The sequence below is a fragment of the Pagrus pagrus genome, assembly GCF_965226575.1.
Source record: "Pagrus pagrus genome assembly, chromosome: 10".
Lineage (NCBI taxonomy): Eukaryota > Metazoa > Chordata > Actinopteri > Spariformes > Sparidae > Pagrus > Pagrus pagrus.
Genome location: NC_140194.1, coordinates 31806612 through 31827184, shown reverse-complemented (window position 1 = coordinate 31827184; position 20573 = coordinate 31806612). Strand labels below are relative to the sequence as shown.

Sequence of the window (20573 nt, the reverse complement as noted above, 5' to 3'; positions counted from 1 at the left end):
ATAAAAAAGCAGTCTCTGGTTGGTGCTCAGAGAAAAGTCCAAAAAATAACTACAAATTAGTGTTGCAGAAAATAGTTCTTCTCTCCTACCTTATTAAGTGATCTCAGATTCAAACATATCTGGTGCCACTTTGGAGGGATCTGACATTTTGGCACATCCTGTGGATGCTCGATGGTTTGGGATCCGTAGTACTTATGTTTATTTATGTGGCTGATAAGTGTATTCCACATTTTTCATGCTGAGCGATGCTGTGTGTAGATGCTTTCATAAACATGTGTGACTGCACCTGCATTCAAACACTCCTATTGTTCTCACAACAAAAAATCCAGGCAACTGACCTTCCTCTTTATCAAAATAGTTTATTTAGAAGGCTTTTGTCACAAAAGCAAAACATATCTTGTCTCTAAATGTCCCCATTCCACCTCTCATACTCCTCCAACTAAAAATGTGACACAAATAAAACATCAGTTCATCACTTGAGAAGAGTTAAGAAGAAAACAAAATGGTGCACATTAAAAAAAAGAGCAATACTTCACATCACTGTTGCCTATAATCATACGCTTGAAAGAATCTGATGACTTGCTATTATTATACAAGGTGTGACAGTGAACACTGCCATAAAACACAGAACGTAGTTGAGTCATTGGTTGAAGATGGGCCTGCTGTGACCAAAGTATGGGCTCATGGTCACTAACAGCGGCCGATTATGGATGCTCAAGGACTTGAAGATTTATACAAAGAAGCCTGTCGGATGTCAGTACCCTGTAGAGCTGAGCCAACAGTCACGTCACTCCACACAGAGGAAACTAAAGAAAACATGTGAGAGAACAAGATGATAAAAGGGGGCACAGAAAGATAGACAGAAGAAGTAGATTCAATGTGTATAAATCTGTTATTCATTAAACCACATGAAGAAGATGCTTCCTTTTCACTGAAGGAACAGAAAGCAGAAGCAAGTGATCAAGTGCACCTTACCACCCTTCTGTTTCTGGACTGTAAAGTCTACACAAAGTACACTCCATTCCTGAGACACCCCTTCCTCACCAAATGCCCAAATGTTTCCTCCTGATTCTTGTTGATGAGGTAAACTGCAGCTGAGACATTCAAAGACTTAAGGGGAGCTAAAGTTGGGCAGATGAGAGTGAACAACACTGGAGAATGGAGCAGAGCTAAACCTCTTCTGAGGGTAAACAAGCAGAAGATGGGTTTCGTAGTGACCACTTCCTGTTCACTTACACAATAGCCTTTATACATGAACCATACAACATTTTAATACGTCCATTGAAGGCAGGGGGGAATGCTCCGTCCCATAACCCTCACTGTTACTCCGGCTCACAAGGCCGCACAGGTAGGCAGACTGGCGAACAGGCCAAGGGCTGGCTTCCTTTTATTTGGCTGGGATCTTTGCTCGTTTCCTGGCGATAGCGTCCTCCACAGCCTTCAGCTGTTTCAGCAGCTCCTCACGGCGGGACAGCGTGTTGCTGGGTTTGTTGGAGCCTGAGCCTGAGCCCGAGCTGGAGCCAGAGCCGGCGGCTGAAGCTGAGCCCGGGAGGGCCGGCTTGCCCAGTGGTGCCACTGCACCCTTCCCAGATGATTTGGTGGGTGGTGACAGAGGACGTTTTCTGAGAATAGAAGAGTTGGGGTTATATTTTAACTCATATTCATACAGACAGTATGGTGGCTCAAGACAGAAAATACCCAATTTTAAACTCAACAAAAACAATAAGCAGTTCTAATCATCAAATGTGGATGCAACTGGGAGAGAGCCATTATCTCATTGTCTCTTTCTCAAAAAATCCCCCCAAAAAACAAAAGTATTGTGTGTATATGTGTGCCATAGAGCTCCACTGTGTTCCAAAAACTATTAAAACACATCAACGAGCCAAACTGTTGCATATTCCTTTACTGCAATGAAAACACACAGTCTGCAGTTTAATTTGACTCAGTCCCAGAAACACCATCCTGCTGCCCAAATACTCACTTGAGCAGAAAAAGTGTATTAATACAGAGCTAAAAATTACCTCCAACAACAGCAATATTTTCACTTGTTTTATTTATTTATTTTTTAAAGCTTTTTTTTGGCCGCTTTATCGCTTCATTTTGATAGGACAGCTTAGAGATGAGAGGAAGTGGGATGAGAGAGAGGGGGATGACATGCAGCCAAGGGCCACAGGTTGGACTCAGATCCTGGGCTGCTGCAGCGAGGACAAAGCCTCTGCACGTGGGTCGTGTACTCTACCAACTGAGCTACCGAAGCACCCCATAGTTTCACCTGTTTGAGTAATCACTGGCACCAAACAGTTCAAACCCAAGGCTCATTAAAGTAAAACAGGTTTCACCAGTTCTTACGTAAAGAGGAGTTGTTAGCAAAGCTGTACACTCCGTAATTTCTGGTGGTACTATTGCATGATTAACTGACAAGGTAGTTTAACGGACAAAACTAAGCTTGAGTAATAAAAAAGAGAAATAAACGTAATATGAAATATGGATGACACAACTGACCTGATACTTGAACATGGAAAGATTTAGAATTTCACAAGAAGTTAACAAACCTCAAATACAAAACATCACACTACATGACATATTTTAGTAATAATAATGATATTTTACATTCATTCTAAACTGCAAGAATAGTAGTAACTAAAACATATTTCTCTGTGAATGCCTAATAAATTAAAACTAAGTCATACATACACATACAGAAAGGCTTGGCAGTTAATTTTAATATTTAGTTTGGCCTCCACAGCCAGTTATGGAGGCCAAATAGACATCCTGTTTACATAGTTGATTGCTTTGATTAGGCAGCTAATGTATCTTAGCAGCTGACTGAAACATAAGTCTTAATGAATGTTTTATTGGAACTCCATTTGTTATTAATCACTAGTTTGACCTTTGACCTCCAAAATCTAACCAGTTCACCCTTAAGTCCAAGTTCATAGTGGCACATAAACATAGCACAAAAAGTAAGGAAATTTGTGTTTGACAGATTATTTCTTTGTTGTAACAATGCTTCTTGGCAATAAATCTTATACCTTTGGAAAACCTGTTTATTTCCCTTTTAAATGGTGCCACATTTGTAAGGAACATGCATTTGTGGGATGAGCAGCAGAGCTGAGTATGTGGGTTGCGCCCATGAAAAATTTGCCAAATCTTCTCTGAAGAAAGTCTGAAGAACAAGACTTATTGGCAATTTAACAATGTCTTAATTTAATAAACAGGAGCCTCAGTAGCGTGTGGGAGAACCATACACCAGCCTGGTCACACACTGCTGTGTGATGGATTCCCATTCTTCAACCAGCATTTGTCGCAAGTCAGCCAACGTGGTTGTGTTGGTCACTCTGGCACGAACAGCATGCCCAAGCTGATCCCACAAGTGTTCAATGGGGTCGATGTCAGGACTGCTGGCAGGCCATTCCATCCTCTCCACTCACACATTCTGGAGGAAGTCTCTGAGAAACCCCTCTCTGTGTGTGACCAGGCTGGTGACAGCATGAGGAGGAGGTGCCAGGCTGTTGTGGCTGTGTATGGTTCTCCCACATGCTACTGAGGCTCCTGTTTGTTAAATTAATAAATTGTTAAATTGCCAATATGTCTTGTTTCTTCAGACTTCAATCATCCAATCCACCAAACACCAAACAAGAGTCAATAGCAGAATAAACTGTTTGGCAGAGAAGATTTGGCAAATTTTTCATGGGTGCAACCCACAAATGCATGTTCCTTACAAATGAGGCACCATTTAAAAGGGAAATAAACAGGCTTTCCAATGGTATAAGATTTATTGCCAAGATGCATTGTTACAACAAAGAAATATTCTACCAAACACAAATTTCCTTACTTTTTGTGCTATGTTTATAGTAATTTCAAGTATTTACATTATTTTGTCTATGTTCCCTAATTGGGATCCGATCGGAATATTCTTGAGCTAAGCCCTACTACAAAGCACTCATTTCAAATTAGGGAATTTTTGTGAGATCCAGTGAATGTTATTACACGTGCAGAGATAGTGTAATATTTGTGTGCTTCCTCTTCAGTGGCTTGTTCCTCATTTTAGGAACAAGCAAACTTCACGCTCTGAAAACCCACTCTTCCAGCTGACTGCCCTTGTAAACTTTGTTGCTGAATAATGAAGTGTTTAAGGATGTATATCACTTTCCTAAAGGAATAAAATGCCCAAGAATGCACCAACCTGTCTCCCTGGGGTGGCATGGGTCGGGGGCCTTGGCCTCTGGGCCGATCCATACGAGGGGAAAGCGGGGGTCGGCCAGGTATCCTCTTATCACGGCCTGAAAAACACAATTTATTAGAGTTACTGAGGCTGTTAGGAATGAATGGTTTAGGTGTTTGACTATGAGTTAGTTAATTAAAGAACCACATTTCTGTGGTTCTGGAGACTACATAGCTGTTCAAGTGCAACAGTTATGTAGTCTTAACAGTTCTTAAAAGTTTTGATGAAATTTCTCAACATACACATTAGGTAAGACAAATTAGGATGTGGGCTTGTGTCTGTAATAGAGATTAAATGGACAGAATGGCCGTTCACGTCAAAACAACCCTGAACTTCCAAGTCTGAACCAGAACAAGAAGTAATTGAACTATGGTCTGTGACGTCATTGTTTGAGTCATACATGTAGTTCCCTGTATCCCCTCATGAGCCACTCAAAGTACTGAACATAAGGACATTGCTAAGTATACTACAAACAATTAAACACTGGTTCCAGTTTCTCGTATTGAAATATATGGTGGTTTACTGAGTTTTCAATGTAATGTATTGGATATCTATGGGACATTTTATAGACTAAACAGTACATTTAAAAACAATCTGCAGTGCTCCCTTAAATATGTCATTAATCAACTGAAATGCAATGGTTGCATTGCTTAATGATAAAATTAAGGAAGCTGAGAACATGCATCATGAATATAGTCTTTGTTAATGACTGATGAAACACTTCTGACTACTTCTGCTAGGGCTACAACTAATTGCTATTATTTTTAATTCTCAATTAATCTGAAGAGGATCTCTTAAATGTTCAGTCTATAAAAAGATAATCAATAAATTAAAATATATATAAAGTATTACATTTATAGTGCCATAAACAGAGAAGAAAGCCCTCACTCCAGGAGCTGAAACCAGCTAATGTTTGGCAAACTTAATTGATAAAAAGATTTAGCATTTATTAATATTCTGTTGACCCTCTCACTGATTAATCATAAAATAGTTTCTGCATAAATGTTAACCTTTTTTTTTATTATTCCTTTTTTTTGCATCAATTTTACACCAAACAAAATACAGCAATTGTTGGAGACTGAACATCCAGAAAAATGTTATCAAAATGACAGTGTATAAAGATCTCCTGATCCAGAACATACTACTGACATTACCAACAATACCAGTCCATTTGTAACTGTGTGAAATCTGACCAAAATGCCACATCAGGATTAACTATGGTGAAATTGTGTTAACAGTAAAAGATGTGTGTATACTGTTAGTCAGCACATTTCTCACCTCTGTCTGGAGACATGGCCATTCTCTTGCTGAGGGGGGAACCAGGCCTGTCCTTGTCTGAGGGCAGGTACCTCTTCCTGTTGCCCTTATCTCCCTGCTGCTAGAAAGAGGCCAACTCATTTATTCCACATCTGAGGCAAAACAAATATCAACCTGACAATTAAAATGTCAAATTTAAGTAATTCGCCTGTAGATGTACCCAGTGTTTTTCAGAGGAAATATGTTTTTATGCTTCTTCACATAAATATGGACCTAAATTGGCTGAGTCTAGGAAAAAATGTTCATATACAAATTAAGGAGCATTTAAAAGAATAGTGTGTCATTTTGGGAAATAGAAATTTGCTGAATAGCAGAGAGAGATGAGTTGAATATGCTCTTGTGATTTTATGCTAAATGTGAAGCTAAAGGCATGAGTTGGCTAGCTTAGCAAAACATAAAGACTGGAAACAGGGGGAAACCACTAGCCAAACAAACCTCTAAAGCTCACTAATTAATAGGGGTGACATGATTCTCCAATTCACAATTTGATTACACTTTTAATTTAAGGGTCATTACTCAGTTAGATTTAAGCATTTTTTTTTCTACTGACAGCTGTTACAGACTCCTATCCTGGTGAGTAGGGGTCACTATAGATATATAGATAGGTATAAATGTATATATCTGGGCTATTCCACTAGTTTCAGACAATGAGTTAATACCAACAGTATTCTGATTAACAAATTATCAGTGTTTTGTCACTCAACAAAAGAGGCCACAAGCTCAATTTGAGGGTAACACCTGTGCAGCTACAAAGACTGCTTAATTCAAACACAAACCAGCAGCATATACACTGATCAGCCACAACATTAAAACTACCTACTTTATTTTGTGCAGGTTTCCCTTGTACAGTCAAAACAGCTCTGACCTGGCAAGGCATGGTCATAAGACTTCTAGGGATGTCCTGTGGCACCGGGACTTTAGTAGTGGATTCTTTGGGTCCTGTTTATTGGATGGTGGGCCTCCATGGATTTGGCTTGTTCTAGCACATCCCACAGGTGCTCGGTCGGATTGGGAACTGAGGAATTTGGAGGCCAGGTCAACAATTTGGGCTCTTTGTTGTGTTCCTTAAGCCATTCCAGTAGTTTTTTTGGTGTGTCAGGGCACATTATCCTGCTTGGGAGGCCACTGCCATCTGGGAGTGCCATTGCCATGAGGGGGTGTACTTGGACCACAATGAAGTTTGGATGGTTGTTGTGTGTCAAGTGGCATCCACATGAATGCCAGGACCCAAGGATTCCCAGCAGAACAATACATTGTAACGAGTTGATCGGTTGTTCAGTAGGTTTAATGTTGTGGCTGATCGGTGTTTGGCGCATCACAACCTGTTTTCTATGAGCCTCAATAGGCAGCATCAAGATGGATGTTTTTGGATTATAATACACTATTCAAAATGAGTTAGGGATATTGGGATGTTTTAGTGTTTCACTGATTGTTCATTCTGTGACATTTCCAAATTTATATTTTGTGCTTTGACTTTTATTGCATATTCATGCATATGCATTTACAGTATGCACCCATATCCCAATATCCCTAACTCATTTTGAGTGGTGTATGGTGCACTCCTCTTTTGTTGTGCATCAGATCCCTGAAAAACTGAAACTGTAACACATTCACTCTCCTGACTAACATAGACTCACTACTTCTGACTGTGCAGTGCATCTGCATCTGCAGGGCTTGACACAAGAAATGTGTTTTTTTGTGATTTTGGTGAAAAGAACCTTTAAAAACGGAAAGGAGAGTAATAGTAACCTTGTTGAGGAGGGTGAGTTTAATGTCTTTGTGGGATCCTGAACCTCCATAGCTTCCTTGGGGAAGCATGTTGCCTGGTGGGGGGTGTATAGGGTGGCCACCCCTGCTGCCAGGTCCTGATCTGAGCAATGGGTTGCCTCCTCGAGGTGGGGCACCAGATGGGTCTATCTTTCTGCGGTCCTCCCTGAAGGCGTCATCCTTCTTTGTCTGTCTCTCTGTGACAAGGACAAAAAGGACATGGGGACTAAAGAACCATGCACTGCTTTTCATCAATTCTATATTTCCCATTAAGAGAAAAATCAACAATATATTCTAAAATTTTATCATTTTTATAGCTTTTACAAACAATAATTAAGAGAATATGTGGAAGGATGGATTTTGAAATATCAGTCACACAGCTTTGCTGTTAAGCTACCGTCAATCAAGGTCACACTGCATTAACAGACATTTTATATTAACATCCAGTAGTGAAATGGCCAGACTACCCAGTTTTTCTGCTGGGCCTTTACTTTGACCTAACTACAGGAAGTGCTGACATTAACTGAGCAGCTCAACAGCAATCACAAAAAATATTTTAATTAAAGGTTTTAGGAATTAATCAGTGAAAGAGAGTAGTGCCTTTGTTAAAAAGAGAAACCGAGAGAGTAGAGTGGTGAGTATGATATGACTCATACTGACTGAATTAGTGCTCTGAAATGTACATTACGCAGTAATAACCATGAGATAATGGGGTACAGGTAATTCCATTCCTCTAAAATGTCTCTACCTGGCCGTTATTGGTTCGTGAATTGAATACTGGCATATCTGAGGCTTTATGATTTAAAAGTAATGCTGTTGTACATCAGCCTGCCTACGTGTCCTGTGTGCCTGATTTATGGGGACTTTACTGCCTACACTAACCTCTGTTCTTGTCCCTGCCATGTGGAGGCCGGTCTCGTGCTGGCCCTCGCTCCTTGCGGGGATGATTTGGTGTGGGTGAACGGGAGCTGGCCGAGGACACCGGGCTGGCCAGGTCAGCATACATGTCATCAGAGTCTGCACTATGCACCGAGCTGCTGCTGGACGACACTGATGACACCGATGACACACTGCTCACACTCAGTGATCTGCAGCAAGAAACAACAGGTTGACCATTAGGTGCTGGTTCTCAGTCAAACAGAGAAGATACCTAGGGTATGTGATGACTGGGCGCTGTCATCACAGTTGTGTGTACACAAGCCACACACATGTCTGCACGCACACATACACATAAACTAAAAACTAATTATCATACCTGGATTTCCTAGAGGGTTTTCCAACAGAGTCAGCACATGAAAGCAAGTGAAAATAACAGTCAGCTGTGTAAATGACCCATTTAATGTACCTTTACGATTTCTGATATTTAACTTAGACTTAAAAAGTGAATTAAGATAAATGCAACAGATAGATAAGCTACAATTCTGACAGTACCAAAACCTAAAAGCAGCCAACTGCCAAGTGCCATGACTGTGAGGGTCACAGTAGGGCAGACCTACTCAAATGGTGACCCATGGGCTAAATGTGGCCCTTTAACAACCCCATCACCTCCCTTTGATCATTTTGTTTGTAGTCTAATTGGCCCATTCATTAAGGATGAGCGGTTCTAAGAACAAAAATAGTCTTAATTCATAAAAAAGTTTTAACCCAGGATGTTCAAACAGAGGGAATTCAGTAGGATCAAACTGACAAACCTACTTTTAAGATTAAAAAGATGCATTGTTTTGTAACTGCACTTTGTATATATAACGGTTCTTCTTCAATCATCAAAAAACTGACAACAAAGTGGAGAAAAATATAAAAAGAGCATTGTTTTAACACATAATTCTGAGCTTAACTGGTCAGACATAGGGAATGTACATGTCTAGCCCCTTGGCACTTCACCTTTTCCCACAAATCTGGCACTTCTAAAACAGTAGTTTAAAAAGGTCTGCAGTAGGTTCATTCCTTCTCTCCCAGCCAAGTTCATGTAATGGATTTTCTCAAAAATACAAATACAAAAGATATAATAATAAATTCAAATGATATAACAACATTTTAAACTTCTATTAAATTCAACGGACCTTGCAAAATCCTATAGCTTGTACTCCTGTGAAATTCGGCCCTCGGAGCCAAATCTCATCATTTTTGTGATTCTTTGTATGTGTATTCTCACCAGCTGCTTATTATTCACTAGATTGGACTGAAATTTGTCCTGCACAAGAAACTCAAAGAATGATTTACAACATGTATTCATATTTGTTGTAGAATGTTTGCAGTAACAAAAAATGATTTCTTCACTTTTGTGTTTTGGTTCTGTTAATGGTTCCTTGAGGGCCACAGATCTTGTTAAATATAATGTAGCTTCAGAGCTGGAAAAAAAACTTGCCTTTTAACATATTTTGACTGTATATTTTCCCCCGAAGAACCATTTGAATTTCCTTGAAACTTTTTTATGCAAACCTGTTAATGGATTCAGATTATCATTGTCTACATACTGTATATGTGTTGACATAACTGATGTTACATTATGAAAGTGTGACAGTCATTAAAAAGAAGAAGTTCTTATTAATAAATAAGGTCATTTACATAAATGAATGCCCCCCAACATGCAATATATGATCAGCAAAATCTCTTTTGTCATCAATGTCATCAGTTCTGATGTGTCAGGGTGTTGACATAGGTGAGCACCTGGATTTTCTGGATCCGGAACGTGAGCGTGATCGTGAGTGTGACAGGGAGTTGGAGGAGGATCTGGAGCTAGAACCAGTATAACTGCTACCACTTCCACTAACACTCCCACTCACAGTTCGCCTGGAAAAGAAAGACAAATAACTGAGCACACAACAGGTCGTTTTTAATGTAACCGAAACCAAAGTGTACTGCTGCTTGTTCAGGTATTATCAAACATATCAGTACATTTTTAATAGGAAAATAAAAAAATAAAAAACTCTGAAGTAATAAATTATACATAAATTTCACCCTGAGGTGTTAAATTTGAAGGCTTTTTAGAACATTACAGGCTTAATTTCGCCTTACTTACATCCCCAATGTCTGCTGCATCATAGTCCTTCTCTGTAGACCTGGTTAGCAGTGGGCTACATCTTTTTAGCCCTTATTTGTTTATATTTTGCCAAATTTGTAACATTAAAAGTAAAGCAAAGTAGCTATAAGGCTCTCCTGTTTTTAATGTACCCAAAGAAGTGTCATACATTGGGTGTGCCCAGAGAATATTTGCAATCAATAAAAACACGCTACAAGTGTGACAACAACCTTAGCAAGATGCCAACGAAAGTCAGAGGACACATTTTAATACTCAAGGTCTCCCTCTCAGCCAAGATCCAGTTAAACTCAAAGTGCACTTGTCTGCACTCTCTCTCTCAGTGCCACTGCCCTGGTAGACCATCAGTCTAAAACACAATCTCAACATAAACCAACAGATTGCACTGCTATCTGGCCCATCAGGGTTAAATGACCAGTCCTGAATCATGAAAGACATAGTGTCCTATAGATCATAGATGTAGTGAATTGAGTGCAGCTCACAGCAGTTAGCCAAAATCACACACTCACAGACAAAAGCTTTCATCTTCTGCCAATTGCTAAAAAATAATATTAAAACGCAGTGGGCTGAAAGTCTCTTTATACCTATCTGCACTGATCAAACAACATTCAGAAAGATGAACAGACAATTAGAATGGCTTTTTAGATTTTAATTATGCCTTTTAAATGAGACTGGCCACTGAGTACATCAATGATTGTTTAATCCCCTATGTGCCTAATTGTATCCTGAGATCCTCTGGGTCCATCGTAGAGTTCCAAGGTAAATTTATTGTAATGTTTTTTTTGGCAATGGAGTATTGAGGATGAGTTCAGGTGTCTAATGGCCTTGAGAATGAAGCTTCTCTGTAGTCTGCTGTTACGGCAGCAGATACTTCTGTATCTTTTGCCACCACATCGCAGCAGGGTGAACAGACTGTGGCTGGAGTTGGTGTTGTCTTTTAGTATCCTTTGGGCTCTGTGCAGACATTTCACTTCACCGATGTCACTGATGCTCTGTAGATGGTACCCGTGATGTTCTGGGCGGTTTTAATCACCCACTGTAAAGCCTTCCTGTCCTGGGCCGTGCATGCACCAAGCGAGTTTGTGATGTTTCCAGTCAGGATGCTTTTTATTGCTCCTCTGTAAAAGTTGACCAAGATCTTGCTCCAGAATTTAGCCTTCCTAAGTCTCCAAAGGAAGTAGAGCCTTTTCTGAGCTTTTAACCAGGGCGGTGATGAGTGATGACCAAGATAGGCTTTCAGTGATGGCAATCCCAAAGAACCTATAACTGTTCACCTGCTCCACCTCAGCTCCACTGGTGTAGATAGGGGTGTGTGTCTTTGCCTCCTTTTTAAAAAAAATCAATAATCAGCTCTGGTTTTGCTGACGTTGAGCAGTAAATTCTTCTTCTCTGCAATTTGTTGATTTCCTCCCGATATGAAATCTCATCGTTATTTATAATACAGCTGATGATGGTGGTCTCGTCCGCATACTTCACAATATAGTTCTCTTGATGTCTGGGAGTGCAATCATAAGTGCTGTGTGCTCCAGTGTTAAGCACTAACGTAGAGGATGTGTGACTGCCAATCCGAACTCTCTGGGGTCTGCTTGTGACTTGATGCCAGCTTTCAGTCTTGCTCTGGCTGTGATGTATGCTTCCTTGTCACCTGACCGAAACACAGCTTTTCTCTGAAAAGAGCCCTCCATTCATCAAGTCACCAAGCATTATTTATGTAGACACAGAACCCCACCTCCGAACAAGGTCCGCTCATCCAGTGCAATAGCTTGATCTGGGATGTTAATGGTTGACCACATCTCTGTGAAGATGTTCGCACAGCAGTCTCTGATTTCCAGTTGCTGTGTGAGCCTCAGTCGCACCTCATCCACCTTATTCTAATGCAACCGGACATTAGCCAGAAGAAGAGTTGGTAGAGGAACTACTCTTGTGGTCTCGGTCCATTAGCTTAGCTTGGCTCTGATGCCGGCTCTCTTCCGTCTCCTCCTAGGCGGTAGCAGCGCTTTCATTTTGTCCTGCTGGTCTGGCTGGCTGCTCGGCAGATGCCACTGGTTGAGGTCTGCCGCACGATGTTGATAAGTGCATTGCTATCGTAGGTAAATCGTGCTTCAGAATGCGGCTGCATCTGCATGTGCTGCCGTCGTCATAACAGTACTACAACATCTAGACTGAAAACCAGGTGTGACCGAGCCTTTGCTATCACTGTCCAGTCACTCTGGGATGAACTGCCAAGAAGACCAGGCAAACCATATCCTTGTCCTTTTTTAGATTTCTTTTAAAAACTTACCGTCACCTTAATTTAATTAATTCCTCAACTTTTATATTAATGCTAGTAATGTATTGTCATGTTATTTAATCCTGTTTTAATTGCTACTGTAAAGCACTTTGTAACTTTGTTTCAAATGGTGCTATACAAGTTTAGTATTGTTAATATTGTTATTTGTTTGTTATCATTATTTAGTGTTTCCTTTATATACACCTGCGTGTGGAGAGGCCTGTGTTTTATCTCCAACAACAGGCCTATATGATTTTGCGCTATGGACCATTCATATCTAGGTCAATTAACGCACCTGTGATTAGAGCATATCAATGGAGAGGAGGACTGCCAACTTTAAAAACTTCTGTAAGTCTGTTAAGCCTAGAAACGGAGAGGACGCGGTCTTATAACTTAAGAAAGTAAAATTGTATTTTTTCTCACTGCTGACGTTTCATATCCAGATCCAGATATAAACGAGGAACTTTGAGCTTATCTGAATATGTAACATCAATTATTATAACAAGCATGGAGTAGATGTCAATATTGAAGCATGCAATGCTGAACACAGCTTAATGATTATCATTCTTGCAGAAGGAAAAAAACAAAGATTTTGAACAGAGATTAAATTTTAAGGCCATATCACCAAGCCCTAATTGGAATAATAAATAATAATTAAAATGTACCTTAATCTGGACGATAATTTAACAGGCCGATAATTATTGTGCATCCCGAATTATGATACTTTAAAGTGGGGATGACTTACTGACACAGGCTTAAAGGGAGTCCAACCAGCCAGAATGAATAAAATCATTAGTATAGGCGTGCAGGGCCATGCTGCTTTTCCTACTTTTGAAACTTCAGGGAAGGAGCCATCATGAGGCTCTATAAACATCAGTATTATTACAACTGACAGAGCACTTGGAAAACAGAGAACTAATATTTATTTTGTGGTAAAAGACTGCATGAAAACATTGACACACTACATCTGTCTCCTTAAATGTTACATGGGGTAACATTGGCTGGTGATACTGCCTGAGGCAAGTATCACTAGCCAATATCATATCTGACGATCAGAGAGAAGTAAATACAAATGGATTAAAAAACTGGTTTTCCGGGATAATTCCCGCTGTGTGACCCGTTCTGCCCACACTCGCACCCACACACACACAGATGAAAACAGTCTTACACACCCTTACTGTTCTTTGCTGGCCTTTAAATGTTCTTCCTCTTAGGTTGATGTAGTGCACGCACGCACGCACACACGCACACAGGCACGCACACACACACGTTCAGTTTTTCCTCTTGCCATCCACCCACTCCCTCATGCACACACACAGTATGTATGGTCTTCCCCCAGAATATACAGCTGTGGTACACCCCTGCAGTACAACCTGATGACACATATAAACACAAATATGCAAATGTTCTGTTCATTGCAGAGTTACCTGGTAAACAATGTCATCCACTATTCACATCCACTATGTGAGACCATTTAACAAACATGCCTACATGTAGGATAATGATGATAAATTTATGACATTTATTTTCGATAGTTATTTTTGAGTCCGCTTTCTTCTACCTAGAAAACACTACATCAACAGCCAATCGTACAGCAGAGAAACAAATGCATGTGGTTGATACATGTTTCCGGCCCCTCCCACTCACAACTACTCAGAATGACGGTGACCACCTGTGTGTCTAGCCGACACAAGACAATGAGCGGTCCGACTAGTGAAACCGAGTGCGAGGAAACTGACAAAGACGAAGAAATTGTACCGAAGAAAGGTCATACCACTTCTGTTATTTGGAAGTAGTTCAGCTACCTGAAGTCTGACAAAGGACAGACCAGCATTAGGTGCAAAATGGGTCGGCGACCAATCCTCAGCAGAACTGGAAACACCACCAACCTCTTCCTTCATCTGAAAAGGTACTGTTCCCAAACAGGACTCTGAAAGTATGAGTTGGCGCTATCATGCTAGCGTCAGCCTCACCTCAAGTAGCCAACTGCCCAGCCCCACTGCTTCTACTAGTCAAACTTCAGTTCGACAACCAACAGTTGCCGCTGCTTTTTCAGCCATTAACCCATATAAGAAGAAGCCGAAGCGACACAAAGACATAACCAGCACAATTACGTACTGCATCGCTAAAGATATGATGCCTATAAGCATGGTTAAAAAATCAGCTCTACGCAGAGTGTAGGGTAAAGTTGAAGGGGCAGCGCAGAGATGTCACCACTGATATGTGGTCTGGTCGCACGTCCGAGCCACAATAGGTCTTACAGAACAGGAGGCATTAAAGCTGAACTGAACAAGTATCTGCAAGCTCAAGAATGTGCAATATTTAAAGAATACAGCAGCATGATCATCCTCAACATTTACCTTTTTATTTTACTTTCTTTAATCAAAGTTCAGTTCACTATACTACCTCTAAAATGTTTGAGACGCGTTTGAAACAAGCAATTTGTTGTGCATATTCATCATTTTATATATTCAGTGTTTAACATTAAGCCATTTGGTTGGTTCTGTTGAATGTTTGTCACCTATTCATTCTGACAGTAAATAGTTGTATTTTATAAACCATAATTAACCTTCTGGTTTGTTTTGGGTTCTGTCCTAAGGAAAATAGTCTTAAAACTGTCAATTCAACATTATTATTGTTAAATATACTGTATATCGTGATAATTACCGACATCGATCAATATAAAAAAACATATCGTGATAACAGTTTTGGCCGTATCGCCCAGCCCTACCTACATGCCAACATTCTCCCACTCACACCATTAACTATTACACAACATCCACACATTATGCCCACGCTGTGCTTACACAACATTGTAAGATCTCCTAATCAGGTTTCAGTATAACATGGCAAAATGAAACTCAACATACAATAACATCTTTGACTTGATTATTTTCCCTGAAAACATAGCAGTTCAAAAAGAGTTGACGAACGATGCTTAGGCAATCTATTTTTAGTAAATTGACTGAGACCATTTTATAATCAGATTTTGTGATAATAAAAGAGCATTTTTTTCAGTGCTTTTTTGGATAGATACTGTGTTGGGTGTGGAGGTATAAGCAGTAAAAACAGGTCTGCAAGGACAACATAAATAGGTTATGTTAGGTCGCTTATATCCAATTGGAATTGAACTGCTCACAAGCATATGTTTTGCCATTTTTATCATATTTGTGACACATATGACAGATATAAACATTGAAACTGTAGTGAAATGCTGGCATGATGTCGATATGACTGTCCACAGATAATTTTCTGGTCTATGTATGCTGAGAACCGTGCTTGTGACCAGCGAGACCCCACATGACAAGCGAGAGAAAACCAAGAAGCAATGTAAATTTGTCCATCTTCAAAATACATCATCTTTATTGGTCTTGAGTGCAACTACATCAGTAATGTATGTAGCCTCCTTCGGGGTCTTGTTCTTGCATGAATGGCAGCTAAAGTGACAAAGACTAAATCCACAAGAAGCTGTCAAACTTTTTAAATGCTGAATGTAGAAACTAGAAGCGGCTTCACCTTGCTTGGAAGTTCATTAAGCAGCAAACACTGAACATACACTCTCAGGTCATATTTTTATGCAGGACTGATAAAAAAACAAAAACAAACGTGATGTAAATGCCAACTGCTTCAGGAATGTTTTGGCCTAGCCTGCTTTCACATCTTTCTACATCTGCTTAAAAATAATGGGGAGAAGTTGTGGTACTTGTGCTTTTTATGTGCTTCGCTCCAGTATTTGACACATCTCTGTGATGATCTCTAATATTTCAAATATGTACATATGCTTTAGTCATATGACAGTCAGATGTGTTCGTTGTATGACTGCGTGCACCGGACCGCGATATCTGTACTGAGACAGTTCGGAACCAGCCCGCCAAGGGATCCAGTCCAGCACTTTGGATGATATTGAAAAGTGTGAATATTGAGAAAAAAGAAAATCCTATTTCACAATGAAGTGCACTCCTCCTATCTGTCCACTGGGAGGCGCTGTCCTATAAGAGTGTTGAAAACCCCTCACTGACCTGCTTTACATCAAAACAACACATTAAGCTAGTTGAATGTTGCGTGCAGGAGCCGCCGGTGTAAAGTGTCATTGATACAGAGTGTCGGATTTTCTAAAAAAAATGGACCACTTCATATCTTTTCATGGAGGTAAACGGGAAACCAGTGTGCTTGGATGTGGTCACGGCACAGTTCTGTGCTGAAAGAATACAACCTTAAATGCCACTATCAGACTCATCATGCTGAGAATTGCAATAACTTCTAGGGACAATGGGCAGAGTGAGCGGAGAAATTGCAAGAATTGCTGGCTGGTTTGAAGAAACACCAGTCCATTTTTATTCTTAGTCGAGAGAGAGCCGTGAAAGCTAGCAACTTTATTGCTAACAAAATAGCATCCACTTCAAAGCCATAATCAGATGGCAAGTTTGTGAAGAAATGTTTGCTCAAGGTGGCGGACATTGTGTGCCCCGAGAAGTGGCAGGCTTTTGCCAACATCAGCCTGACAAGAAACACAGTGGCAGAAAGGATTTCAGAGCTTGCTGGAGATGTGGACCAGCAAATTATGGACAAAGTTAAGTCATTTGTTGCATTTTGGTTGCAACTGATGAGAGCAAGGACATTACAGATGTTGCTCAGTTGGCCATATTCATCAACGGCGTTGATGAGACCTTGACTTTGACTGAGGAGTTTGTCGAGCTGGTGCTGATGACTGACTGATGACTGAATCAGCGAATTACATTTTCAGCTCTCTTGTCGGACTGCTGGACCAGGTCGGCGTGGACTCATATGGATCGATACAAAGACATAATTAAGGCATTGATGCTGGAGTTTCAGCAACGATTCCAGGTGTTGTGTGAACTTGAGACAGAGTTCACAGTTTTCTGCTCGCCATTCACAAGCCCCTTTCACACAGCCTTTTCAAGGTGGAAATTTTGTGCCGATATTCTACCTCGCCGTCTGTGTGAAAGTTACATAGGTGGAATGGTCCAGTGGAGGTAGTAACAGAGGCGAGACGGCGTCTGGGTGAATGGAAATGCCAGCAGCACAGGGCAGGGGTGTGTCAGTCTGATTGTGTTCACAGTCTGACAACTAAACAGATCCTTCACTCATCAAATAAAATAGAAAAGTCCCACAATTCAACCCACAAAGCAACATTACAGGACTAACCGAAAGTAATGTGGTAGCAGGTAGTGTCTTCAGCATCTTATATGAGGAATAAAATATAGAATTTACGCAATGAAAAGTGGCTGTCATCCTGTCTGTCCTACCGAGTGTCTGTCCCCAGCAGCGAGAGCCAGGTGGCTGTCCTGCAGTTGAATGGCAGTGATGTGGAGCGATTTAGATCAAAAGACTTTAACCCACCATGTCTTTGTGTCCTTCCACTATTGTGTTGTTGTAGTTAACAACAAGGCAAATTGTATTGAAAAAAAGTCTCTGCAGACGGTCAGCCCACCTGACCAAGACTTCAGTGAACTTTTCCCCAGAAAACAGCATCCCTCCTCACGAGTGAGACAGGCAGACAGGGTCCGTTATTAACTGATGCCGATTATGTGATGTCATTTACAGCAAAAAAGTTATCTTTTTCACTTTCAACGATGCATGGTGGGTCATGATCTCAATCACAACACATTATAACAGCATCCATAATATTATAAAGAGTTGCCTGTAGGGCTGGGTGATATGGCCAAAACTGTTATCACGATATGGTTTTTTTATGTTGATTGATGTCGATAAAGTAAAACCCAATACAAACTAGAAGGTAAATTATGGTTTATAAAATACAACTATTTATTGTCAGAATGAATAGGTGACAAACCAACCAAGCACATGGCTTTATGTTAAACACTGAATAAATAAAATGATGAATATGTACAACAAATTGCTTGTTTCAAACATGTCTCAAACATTTTAGAGGTAGTATCCTGAACTGAACATTGATTAAAGAAAATAAAAAGGTAAATGTTGAGGATGATTTTGCTACTGTATTCTTTGAGTATTGCACATTCTTGAGCTTGCAGGTAGTTGTTCAGTTCAGCTTTAATGCCTCCTGTTCTGTAAGACCTGATGTGGCTCGGACGTGCGACCAGACCACATATCAGCAGTGACATCTCTGAGCTGCTCCTCCAACTTTACATTACAGTACGTAATTGCGCTGGTTCTGTCTTTGTGTTGCTTTGGTTTCTTTTCATATGGAGTAATGGAGGAAATAGCAGCGACAATTGTTGGTTGTTTGATTTTTTTTAATTGTTGACTAGTAGAAGCAGTGGGGCTGGGCAGTTGGCTACTTGAGGGGAGGCTGACGCTAGCATGATAGCGCTAACTCATGCTTTCAGAGTACTGTTCAGAGGGACTGTACCTTTTGAGATGATGGAAGAGGTTGGTGGTGTTTCCAGTTCTGCCGAACTATTTCCAAATAACCGAAGTGGCATGACCTTTCAATGACAATTTTCATTTTCTCATTTTCTTGTGTCGGCTTTTCTTGTCATTCTGAGTAGTTGTGAGAGGGAGGGATCAGAAACATGTATCAACCACATGCATTTGTTTCTCTGCTGTGCGATTGGCTGTTGATGTAGTGTTTTCTAGGTAAAGGAAAACAGCCTCAAAAATAACTATTGAAAATAAATGTCTAAATAAATGTGAAAATAAATGTATCATCGTTATCGTGGAAAATTTTATCATGAAAATGATCGAGATCGTTTTATCACCCAGCCCTAGTTGCCTGATACATGTTTAGTAGAAAACCGGGGGAAATGTGAAAATAAAACACAGATCTCAACGTTCTTTTGTGTACCATTATGCCTCTTTTGGTGCGACACACTAGAGCTGCTTCAGTGTTTCCCCTACCGTTGTATAGGGGGGGGCGCTCCGCCCCCCCAGCGGAACCCCGCGCCCCCCCTGAAAGTCAAGTTAATTTCATTTATATCACCAAACCACAACAGAAGTCATTGCAGGTCACTTTTCCTATAGAACAGGTCTGGACTGTGTTCTTTTCATAAATAATGATGTTATTGATCTAATTTAAGCAAGGATATTTCATTTCATTTTCTTACAGTTTTTTGTGCATTTGAAGATCCACTGTGATCTGTGATTATGTGTGTATATACAAGGATCTTGAGACTGAATAAATGGAGAAACTTGGACATACACTGACAGGCTGTTCAGCTATTTGTAGATAGATTGTTCATTAATTGTAAACATTTTCAGTAAGTATTTTTTTTCGTAAAATGCACTAAAAGAAAAGGAATAATTTGTTGATGTTGTTATTTATCGGTTATTATGCTATGAATTTGGCCCGGCCCTCCTGAGGTCAAGCTGGGCAGCATGTGCCCCCTGAGTTTGACACCCCTGCTTTATAGCATTCTGTATAGATTTCTCTCACAGTTATGAAATGTTGTCTTTTTGAACACAGGAAATAACATTAGTGGGACAATAACATTACACTTACTGGGACTTAAAGTGAAATTGAGCTATTATTACATTTATTAGTCACACATGCTTTTCCTGCTTGGACAGGGCAAATTATCCACTAAAGGACAGGTGTATGGCTCTGGCTGTAGGTACACTGTAAAAAGCATGTTTTTGAGCATTTTCGTATGTTTCCTAGTGAGTTTGTTATGATCAAAGTCTGAAGCTAGTGGTACTCTGTTTGGTCTTCAACATGGTCTACTACTTATAGTTATTGGACAGCTGCCAAAAAAAGTTTCCTGCTTTCCTTTATAAAAACATGAAATGACACGCCTTAAGAATGCCTCAAAAGGTTTCTGTTCTGGTAACAGGTCTCACCAGATCTGCATTTTGATCCTTTTCCTGATTTCTGCCATATATCAAATTCATTTTGTGATGTAATTAATCAAAAAGATTTTCAGTCAAAAAATATTTTTTCAAAGATTATTTTTTGGGGCTTTTTAACCAATTTGTTGATAGGACAGCTAGGAGGACAGCTAGTCAGATGGGAATTG

At 40.2% G+C, this 20573-nt stretch overlaps 1 protein-coding gene across 7 annotated transcripts in view; it reads right to left on the bottom strand.

Annotated features, from left to right (window-relative positions):
* Nucleotides 1-339: 339 nt before the first annotated feature.
* The window catches only part of zc3h18 (zinc finger CCCH-type containing 18), a 47163-nt gene continuing 26929 nt past the window's right edge, over nt 340-20573 (bottom strand). For 4 of the 7 annotated variants that reach the window (XM_084363686.1, XM_084363685.1, XM_084363688.1 and 1 more), the window contains exons 14-19: nt 9977-10099; nt 8192-8397; nt 7292-7506; nt 5504-5603; nt 4187-4283; nt 340-1622 (exon numbers count right to left, since the gene is read on the bottom strand). In XM_084363686.1, coding sequence (XP_084219812.1) covers nt 1388-1622; nt 4187-4283; nt 5504-5603; nt 7292-7506; nt 8192-8397; nt 9977-10099 — 976 coding nt within the window. In that variant the 3' untranslated portion in view covers nt 340-1387. The remainder of the gene's footprint in view (nt 1623-4186; nt 4284-5503; nt 5604-7291; nt 7507-8191; nt 8398-9976; nt 10100-20573) is intronic. The other 3 variants (XM_084363689.1, XM_084363691.1, XM_084363690.1) reach the window with 2 other exon arrangements.